Source organism: Rhea americana, unplaced genomic scaffold, assembly GCF_003343005.1.
Source record: "Rhea americana isolate MKP2758 unplaced genomic scaffold, rheAme1 scaffold_9, whole genome shotgun sequence".
NCBI classification, from domain to species: Eukaryota; Metazoa; Chordata; class Aves; order Rheiformes; family Rheidae; genus Rhea; species Rhea americana.
The window spans coordinates 1866604-1877937 of NW_028187088.1; the positions used below are offsets into that span (position 1 = coordinate 1866604).

The 11334-nt window shown below is 37.1% G+C and overlaps 1 protein-coding gene across 1 annotated transcript in view; it reads right to left on the reverse strand.

Moving 5' to 3' along the window:
- Nucleotides 1-320: 320 nt before the first annotated feature.
- The window catches only part of BCAT1 (branched chain amino acid transaminase 1), a 71434-nt gene continuing 60420 nt past the window's right edge, over nucleotides 321-11334 (reverse strand). The window contains exon 11 of the mRNA XM_085324098.1: nucleotides 321-8007. Coding sequence (XP_085180224.1) covers nucleotides 7966-8007 — 42 coding nt within the window. The 3' untranslated portion in view covers nucleotides 321-7965. The remainder of the gene's footprint in view (nucleotides 8008-11334) is intronic.

Genomic DNA, 11334 nt, shown 5'->3' on the forward strand with positions numbered 1-11334 from the left:
ACTGGCTCAGCCTCCAGGCTTGGCAGGGCAGATGCACGCCTGCCACAGTTAAGTCTCATTCTTCTCTCTGTTATGAGTGTCATGGCCTTAGACTTCAGTGGAAGCCAGAAGCAGAATAAGGGCTTTGCATTTTGATTATAGAGYTGGCTCATCTCTCACCACTTATGTCTCACTTTGTTGTTCTTAAATGCCACACTTCATTCGGTAATTCTTTTTTCTTTTAATTTAGCCTTCAAGAACCTTTCTTCATGACAGCTCCTATCCATGGGATAATTATGTTGTACTCAACAATGATGATTTCATAACATGCCACAAACAGGTGCCCGTTAAATTCCTTTATTGGAGACAGAAACATTACATAATTACAGATTTGATGAGGAAAACTGCAAATAGTATAGAGTGTTTCTACTGCCAGCAAAATACAGTTATTACAGGATTTATAGACATACAAATATAAAGTGTTTCTTTCAAGCCAGATGGTCTGGATGTAACAATGCATTAGGAGCATTTACTTGTGCTTCTACRAAACCTTTAAAGAAGAATGAGGTAGAGTTTCCTTTATTTTATCCGGTGTTTTTTCACACATCTGTCCTTTAATGCTTTTATATGCTCAGATCCTTGTAAAATACCTTGTTAACTTCAGCACTTACAAAAACAGAAACCCTTAAGAGGTGTTTACTTCTACCTCTTTAAATTGTTCATTTCCCTCTGTTTATATGCTACAGTTCCAAGAACTACTACACTACCCTTCTAAATGCCTTGAACACCAGGTAGATTGAGACATTTTTCTTCCCAAATTTACTGCTCCAACTGAAATTGTGTGCAAGCAGTTTCAAGTAAGACCCTCACTTGTCTCCACCATGGCAAAGAACTACCTTCATCATTCTGTCACTCTTTATTGGAGTGGCTAAACTACAGTCCAAGCCATGTTCCAAGGAGATGCAGGGAACAGATTCACTCTTTTTCAACACCCATGCCTATGGGATTGAGTTAATGATATATTTGCCASCTCCCTGCAGTCACAGCCAGCTACTGGCCCATTGGAAAACTGACAGAAATCATGGGAACTGAATAGGTCACTGACTGTAAAAAAGTTGCTCATTGTTAGATGATTTTGAACATTGCCTGTTTGTTTTGATCTACCGTTTTACTGTTTCATGACCTACAAAAAGTGCGTTGCAGGTTTCAGTTAAGTAACTAGAGCTCAATTATGAAAATGTTGGCATATATTTTAAGTATTTAAGCAAAATAAGAGCATTCTAAAATAGCAATCCATCATGCTGCTAGACATTTGGTATTCTCTGGTTTTAAATCTGTTTAGGACTGAACAAGAATGGTTATGATATTCTTCTGACCTCCTGTCTTGAAGTACAGAGATGGATAATTACACTCACATTCCTCGGCACACTTGTTCTGGAGACAAAAGACTTTTCACTTCACTCTTTGCTCTGACATCTGCCACTAGCACTCAGTACTTACTGAAAAGCTCAGAGTATGCTAGGGCACAGAAGAGAAAAAAACAAACAAACAAACAAAAAAAMCAGTTTCACCTGAAAAGCTCACAATTATAGTAGAGATCAAACATAACCAAGAAGGGGGTTGGCAAAAAAGGAAGAAGGCAATTACAAAAATAATAAGAAARCTTGCTTTCTTCTCTTAACCTACTGACACATGATAGTTTTAAACTAACTGTTCTGTGATGTTGTACCAGATTTTTAAAATGAAAAGCACAGAAATTACACAAAGGCCCAAAGTTTAAAAGATTACATGTTCACATCTTGATCACTTTGATCAAAAAATAAAGGAAGATCTGTTCCTGCAAGATATTACTGCCTAAGATGACTTCTGAATTCCCCTATCTCCCACTTAACTGACTGTTCCATGCCTGAAAAAATCAAGTCCTATAAAAAGCCAGCATTATCAGGAGAACCAACTCTTGGAAACTTTTTCAATTCTTAGTTGGAAAAAAAAATAAAATAAAAAAAGCACTGTGCATATGTTATTTACTTTCCCTGGATAGTTCTTTGGTCAGTAACAAAAATGATCCTGGAGAGGAGAGGGAAGCATAATATGAAGAACTCTCAAGCCCTGGAGAGCCTTCTGGTATACTGCAGTATATAATTATTTTCACAGAGGTATCTTCCCTTTTCTGATGTTAACTTTATACAACAGATATTCTAAAGTAAAGACTTTCAAATTGTATAGGCAAGGTCTTAAATCCTCTTTAAGATCTTCCTATGAACATGGAATTTAAGGTACTTCTTTTAAAGCATAGTATGAAAATTCAGGATTGAGTCCGTCATAAGTCAAGTTTTAAGGTAAGCAAATTCAGCACAAATTCATGTTCACAGACAAGGATGAGGGTCTAGCCATGCTGTTGGTAGTAGTGAATTTAAGTACATCTCCTTTTAGTAAGATTGAGTGTGGTTAACTGGACGTGGTCAATGACTTTTATTTCCATCTGAGCTACTGATCTCAAAATTCTGCTCAAAGTTAAGGGTTGACTATTCTAACTCAGCATTGTTCCACACCTGCTAGGCACTAATGCACTTGATTCTTTAAGTTTAAGCTAATGGAGAAGCCAGTTTTGTTTATGGAGTTGGGGATATATTTGCCAACTGTGCTACAGATAGCACTCAGATTTTACATAGTCAGGGAAAACATCCTGTTATTCCCACTAATAACCATCATGCTCAACCAAARCATAGGCAGAAGGATTGTAACAACAGTATTTTTCACCAGTGCAGTATCAGTACCCTCTTTTGCTGTTATGACTAAAAATACAGCTACTAAAGAACTGATTTAGCTAAAATGATTTAGTACTCATCAATTGTTTTTATAAATCTTGAGGGTAGTGACAAAAACACAGTAAAACACAGGTCTTTGACACTTCTCAATTGTTAAATCGTACAATAAAAATGTTCAGAAAATTTGTAGCCTGGATCTATACAGAAGTCTCAATGCTACACAACAAAGTGTAGCTCTAGAATAGTTGTAGTCTAATAATTCTACATTAAGAGGTGCAAGGCTTTCACTAGCTTTGCTGTTCAGTATGATTGAGTTCACCTTCACCTCGTCAAGAAATGTTCTGCAAGCAACTTTAAACTCTGAACTGTGCATTTTAATTGTTTGTGCAATCATACAGCAGACCTTAAATCTATTTCTCACTGAAATAATATTTTCCTTCTGCATAATCAAGACACTTGCACACTCAGCTCTGAAGCAATCCTTTAAATACAGTTCTTTACCTGGCATCTTTCTCTGCTGCTTAAAAGCAGAGAGAACTTATTAGCTTCATTTATAGTCATTTTGTAGTAAAATACCATTTTTACAAAAGTTGTATTACAGTCAAAAGCAACACAAGTGGTAGTACTACTACTATTGTTTTACACTTACAGAGAGGTTAGATAATTTGTCCAGGATCACAGAGTCAGTGTCAGTATGTGCAGGCATTACACGAGCAGGTGTGGAGGCAGTTAAGTGCAATTCTGCTCCCAATATCCGCAAGAGAAACAACATGCGCGCGCGCGCGCACACACACACACACACACACACGTCTGTGTGTGTATACACATATATATTTAAAAAACTGTCATTACTGTTGAAAGTAAAAACTGAAGGAAAATTACCTTAAATGATCACTTTCAGACATGAGACTGAGTGACATCATCACAGAAGAGCTGAGGAAAAGGGATGTGTCAATCTGTGCGGAAGGGAGAGAAAGAGAGCAAGGAATGGCCTTCTGCATGCTCAGCCATCTTTTATACCTGCTCACCTCTCTATATACAAGCCTGACACTGGAGTATTAAATTTTCTCATCAGTAGGGTAAAACTCACACTCACAGAGCCAATGTGCCATAGTTGGACAGGCTGTGTTACGATCTCATAGCAATGCCTGCGCTATCTATTTCATAGCAAGGCACTGTCAGTAGACAGTTCACAATGAGCAATTCAAAAATATTACACTGGTTATTTTGGAGAGGCCATCAGACCAAAGAGAGTTCCTACTCTAAAGAAGTGGCTATGAGATCACTCTCAGCTGTTTTTCTATCTACCTCCTTGGAAGTCCTATGTGTACTACACATAGACATTTCAATTAACTCACACTCCAAATGACTCTTTCAAATATTCTGTTTTTCCAAATTATCACTCTTCATGCCTGAGAAAAAATAAATATACACAAGAAGATCAATGATGTCTCTCAGTTAAACTAGGTAAACTGTAAATGAGGATTTATCTAGAAAAGAGGAGGAATGGGACTACGATTGCTTTTTGGCAGATGGCTCGAGAGAGCTGAACAGGTGTAAACAATGTCTGGGCAGAGAGATCCCGCACTGYCTTGCTTTTGTCTTATTTCCCTCCTATATACCACAAAAATCATATTTGCTTTGCATTGCTACAGACTGAACAGAGTATCTATCCCGTGCAGGAACCTTTGTTAGCACTCTCACCAGAGTCTGTCATTGTAAATCTTCAGTGAATTTGCCCTGATTGCTGTTAAGAATCTAGTTAAATAATGCCATTTGCTGATGCTGTAACTCTYGGCATCCAGAAAGCTTGTATGAAATTCCAATTTCATAAGACATTCTCTCATTTGAAGGACTTCTTTTCTATGCATGAGTCATACTCACCAAACTTAAAATTAAGGACATGTTCAATACTGAAAATAATCAAAAGAATGGAGGGGAGGAAGAAAGAATATGCAAAAATTAGAGTTCATTATTATCATTTTGAAGTACCAGTGTTTGTAAAGCATAAACATGTGAAAGGCTGARTCTCATTTGATCAACCCAATTAAACATTAAATAATTGCAGCCAATTATGCAAATATCACACAACAGTATTAATTTGTTGATCTTTTCTGAACAGTCTCAAATGTTCCTAATGCTAGACTATCTTATGTCTTAAATGATCAATTAGCAGAACCATAACTAAGTGATGAAGAATGGATAATTGCCTAGTTATGACGTATCATACCCTTTCTATGTAAATCTGCTGCAATTAAACCAATAGGCCACATAGAAAAGAGATGTGCAGATGTTCTTTTACAATTAGCAGCTCAGGGAATACCACAATTCCCTCCTAAATTTTGAAGACTAAAATAGGGAGAATGCAGTATCAAATACTCACTATTATTTACAAACATCATTTCTTTCCTTTGGTTAACAAGATAAAAAACASTGACAGAACACACAGTAGGACTCCATTCAATAAGAATTTGCTGTATTATACAGACCTGACAGCTACCTTATTTAGGTTTCAATATTTAAAATCTAGAGCCTATTCACGTGGATCTCATTTAGAAAGAAGCACAACTCTGAGTTGACACAGCTAGAGTAAAGCAATTAACTAGGGTGTTAAAGGCAACAGTTGACTGCACACACACTCAATCTTTTCATTCTACTCTGCTGGAAACATCTAGAGATTTCTGTGGGTCATTGCAGTRTAAACACTTAAAATTTTGAAGTCTCTATTAGTTCAGGAAGTGCAGTGAAAAGAGAGGTTTMTCTCTGGTCAGTATTGGAAACAGTGCAAACCACAATCAATAAAACAACCTTGTTTCTGCACATTAAATTAATTGCATCCAATTTGAGAAGAGTTTTACACAACTTTTAGATTCTACGCCACAATCAAATAATTGTTCTAACTTGCCATTATTCACTCTGACTAGGGATTAGATTAGCTCTTGTATACTGACACTCTCATGGGGACTTTTGATATGCAAGACTTCTTAACTCTATTAACATCTTGAGATGTTGAGGATCATACATCCAGTTTCCCATGCAGCATTTCAGTATTTCCACCTTTCCTTTGCTGCTAAATATAAGCTGAACATAAGGGAACAGATTACATAGTTCACTAACAGGAAGCCACATATGGTTTCTCATTACACAATCTTTGAAGAGCTCCATGCCATGGACACGCTGGTTCAAGGCACTCTTTAGTTATGGAACTTGCCTCAATAGAAAAAACTCTCTACCTCAGACTGCATCTTGACATATTCCTGATATTAATTTTTCCACCCATCTTATGAAAGAAAAAAGACTACCAGCAGCTTATAATATATAATAAGATACTGAACACAGACTAGAATACAACACAGATTCAAATGGTAAGAAGAGTAGATACACAGTACTACTGCTACTGTAAATGAAACTGCATTTTGTGCTTGCAAATGCATTCTAAAGAGAAAACTGTCCAACACATTTTAACAACGGTTACATTGTTAGTTAGAACCTTCAACTGTTCTTCKTTAAAATAATAAGATTGGACGGCAGTAAAAGATAGTAAAGTCATCATTTGAGGGATGGAAAGAAACTAATGTTTCTAAGAACTAAGAACTAAGTAATATTTGTCTTTAAAATCTGTCCAGAATGAACAGGACAGCCATATGGCTACTTTTCAGCAGTTGCATAAGGCATGGATGAAATGATACTTTGCCTTTTTAAACTACGTTAACAAATGCCAATAACAACTAAGGATTGTGACAAAGAATAGGAGAGATACTACTGAGTAGTTTTTTTTAAAAGTGCTAATTATTTCCCTTAATACTGGTGCATCTCTATTGTACACTATGGCGATAAATGCTTCACTTATTTCTTATAGGATTCCATTAGTGTCAATGAAGTTCCACCAGCTTCATGCTGAAGTAGCGCTTTGGAACACTGATACACAATATGGTCATCTTTTTTGGCTAGAGACATCTTAAAGCTGTTTGACAAAGCTACGTGCAATAGCAGAAAGCTAATAAATATTACAGTATGTTTGTTAATGACATTTTGCAGAAGTTATTATTTCCCTAACTGTAGGCTACATGCTTTATATTGCTTCCAAATGATACCAAGATGGCATGTGAGTGTGTAGTGGCACATGAAGAAGYAAGTGCTTAAACTGCAAACAGCATTTGAATGAAATCTCCTTCTTTCTTGTGCTAGGTATTTCCTGCTGACAGTACAGCTTGTTCCTTAAACAGAAAGGTCACATTAAGGAATGTAACCAGCCTCTGTGAGTCCATGAGTGGTGAAGGGGATGAGAAAATGTTTTGCTGATCCAAATTAGGTGGCTGGATATAGAAGGAAATTTCTTTTAATCCATCCTCACTCCAAAGGCTTGCTTGCTCTCACTTTGTCCAAATAAAGAGTGGTTCAACCTTCACAGCCACAGGGGCCTGATCTTATTTCTAGACATTCATCCAGAAGGCAAAACTGTATCAGCAGCTCCCAGCTCTGTGCTGGGCCAAAGGAGGCTGATTCGTGCCTCAGCACAGCATGGTCCAGCCCTGAAGAGCATGTGGGAGGATGTATTCAATGATTAGAGAGGTGTGCCCTGCTCAAGCATCCACTGCTCATCTCCATAGAGGGAAAAGCAGTAGGCCAACAGAATACATAATCAGGCTTGATCCATTCAGAGCATTTTGGACTAAAGGACAGAGCTGTTAGTTGACAGAATATGAAGGAGGGGATCTGGAAGGCTCTGCAAACTCAGTAATCTCCCACACAGCAGAGTATAAAGCGAAAGAGTGTGTGGCTCAACTTAATTTTTTCCTGGGCACAGAGTAACAGGCAGAATAATGTCAATTGAACCCTGGGCCCAATAAATAGGCAATGCCTTTGTGTTACATGGCAACCTGTTCTGCTGAGGAGGCAGTTTAAACAAACAAACAAACAAACTGAAGAGTAGTTGAAGAGCATTTTACAAGTTTTTGGTCTGTACATAAGACAAAAGGAGGCACTAAGAGAACCATTACAAGTCCTATTGCTAATATCTAGCACCTCTACCAAGAAGCTAGGCTTCTACTAACAGGATTACAGTAGAAATAAAAAATGATTGTGTTCACATTCCCTGGACTGTGGAAACAATCATTCAGGGGAGCAAAGTGATACAGAAACTACGCTACGCACAGGCACTACAGAAGTTGTCATTATTCATGTTCGTTCTCTCTGGAGGGTCTGAATTCTTCCACCTTCATGACACCAGCACTGCCCAACTGCTGTCCTCTCTTCCATACTGAAACAAAGCAAAAATGGACTTTAAGACTAAAAGTTAAAAGTAATGGTGCACAAATAATTACGATAACTTCTTAAGTCTGTCCTCAGTAAGATTCACATCCCCACTTTGATAATAGCTTACATTATTTTTTTATGCCTGTATTTATGTTTTGTTTTGTAGCAAAGTTTAAAGACAGCAAGAAGTTTTATCCRTCTTCGATGAGTACACTGGGAAGGGGTGATACTGATTCTCCCTGGAGATGATATAAATTAGTCCTGCTTTGCTGGAGCTTTCCATCAATTCAATATGGTTATTCCTTGTGCTCAATTCACTAATTAATTTCTAAGTATGCCCCTGCTCAAGCTCCAATAAACACACATATTTGTTTATTTTTCAAGGTGGTCTTTCGTTACAACATTCTGATTGAATGAAGCTAATAAGTGAAATAAAACCAATCACAAATACCACAGAGTACAAATAGAGAAAACTGTAATCCAAATAAAAGAGGTCTTCTTTCCATACACAATCCAACAGTATTACCATTTAGAATGGAAAAGACCTACCATAAGGAGCTCTATCCCTTCCACGGGAGGATACAGTCCCAAGATAGCATCTTTGGCTCTTAAACTGACCCTGTGTTCTAAAGCTCTTTGTCACCAGCCCTGTAAATAATGCTCCAGAGAGCCCCAAAACAYACACATATGGCTCAAGTATGTAAGTGAAGTAGAGGTGGACAGAGAAGAGCAGCAGATGTAAGTTGGGGGCCCTTCCCCTCATAGTACCATGTTCAGGGAACTTGAAAAAATTCTTCAGCAATGAATAAAGAACTGTTTTTAGAGATCTCCTGTACGCTGAAAAGATCAGTTGATAATGATCTCTCTAGAGAGAATAAAAGGAATCTCCAGATTCTGCATCAGCAGAGAAAGTGATAAAGGTACAAGAAAGCAGGAAAAGCRCAACAAATCCAAATTAGGATGAGTCAGAAAAACACATTTCTGGAATCACAAAGGAATGAAGTTCAGTTGGCCTGTGCTTTTCATCGTGTTTAAAAACAAAGCACTTAAAACTCAGTTAGCACAGGAAACACAAAATGCAGAACTGAAAACTAACATAACAATCCAAAATTTCAGAAATCTCAAAGGCTGGTCTGAGTTGCCATTTGACTACTGTTTGAATTACTTGTAGAATTAATTGGGGAATGAAGATAGATGTTATCCACAATCAAGATTTTCATTTTGGAAATAAAAGCAGATTCTGTTTCCTTTTGTCTTTGTCATAGATTTTGTGGCCTCCTTAGGCTAGTCTTTTTTTTATTTTTTTTTTATCCTACAGGTTCTGCTTTGTAAAATTTAACATATCCTTTTCTTCCCCTGCTGATTTACACTGGCCAGCCCATTTAGACTGTGTGACTTTGAGAAAGGTAGGGCTTCCGACTAAGTGTCTGTTTAGCGCTCCTTGTCTTGACTGCTCTGTTTAAATGTATTTTATACTCTCACAGTATATTTTACCTTTTATCCATACCTTCCAAGTTGTATTCCGACCTACACTTTAAAGGGTACAGCAAAAGCTTGTTTATTCTCAACTTACAGAATGTAAAACTATGAAATTATCTGATTCATATTTTAGTGAGTATATTTCCAGAGAAAAGAATGTCATCTCTAAGTCTTCTAACTCAAGCAGTCATAGAAGATAGTGTTCTATGACTAATTCATTCCTAAGAACACCATTACCGTATACAACAAATTATTTCATCAAAAATCTTTTATCAGCCTTTAATAATCATGATTTCCAATCAGTGATAGGAAGGGAAATCTATACTGCAGTACTACTACTGTCTTTCTCAACTGCCATGAGAAATGGAATCAGTTCTGCCCAAGAGTTTCTAATTTGTCACTCTTGCTCTAATTCCTTCTGAACAGCTGCTCAAATCTAGAGAAATCCTGTTGAACRCAGAAAACTTGCAAAAAACAATGAGCAGTGGGAAAACAGACTTGGAAACACAATAATCAAGATAATCCGAAAATGTTAAACAAGTATGTGTTGTACACAAGGGAATCAGTATAATGTTACTGGATATGGAGCCTTGCACCTCTCAGCCACAGGTTCAAATGAAGGACAAAGGGTGGATACTGAAAATTATTACTGTCTCATGAATGTCCATTATTGAAAATGAAATGGATATCAAATACAAAGGTAGATTTAATATATCAAGTATGTCCATTACCRAACACAAAATGCCTTAATTCAGGCAACGTCACAGTAGAGAGATCAAAGCTGCAGCTGGCTATAATTTACAAAACATTTTATTCTTAAGAACAGGCACACATTTTGGCTTAATAGTCTCAGATAATCCAAACAATATGACAGTATTCCAATGATACTGCAAAGAGATCTTTTTTTCTTCCTGAAAGTTCTTGAAAACTCCCTTGACATTTCATGATACTATATACTCCATCGTGTATGTTACTGCATTGTTTTCTGTATGACAATCTACAGTCACAAATAGGAAAGTAGAGAAATGCATCCCATAGCCATTGATTGACTCTTAAAGGGGAACTAGCCATCATTCTCTTTGAAAACTATGTTCCTAATGATGAAGACTTCAAGCTTTGTGGCTTTATTAAAGAAGGAAGAAACTCCAAAAAKTGAATATATACATAGTAGTCCAGCACTTTCCAGGAGTGCTGAATTTATTATTGGAGTGCAACTAATAAGTACATGCTAAGTACATTCAATTCTGTATGCACAACTGTAAGGCAAAGAGAGCCAAGAAAAATAATCCTTAGCTGCTTTGTTTTAGGGGGAGCAGGCTGAATGATCTTGTCTTGACAGCCCATTCATTATCTATTGGCTAAGGGATAAATACCCATATTCCAGTGCTGTCATCTGAAACAGAGCTACTGGAATTAATAAGCCATTCTTCTAGAGAAGGTGCTCAACTTGTGAAATGAACTACTAAAGTTTGTTTCACAATATCCTCCCAGACAACACTCTACAAGAAGGAACTAGGAACTGGCCTCAACTCTTTCTGATGCAGCACTGTTTCATGACTGCAACTGGAAAAAGTCATCAGTTGAGACAGAAACTGACCATAAATTGCTAAAGGTCCTAACACATAAAGCATCATCTTGGCATCAGAAAGTAATACAGGGGTTACATGAGTGCTTTTAGACATTAAATACAGATCCCTGATGACACATTAACAAGATAGATTTAAAATAGAGCAAAGAATCATAGAAAGAATCATAGAATAGAATCATAGAATCAGTAAGGTTGGAAGGGACCTCTGGAGATCATCTAGTCCAACCTCCCTGCTCAGCAGAGTCACCTAGAGCATGTTAGACA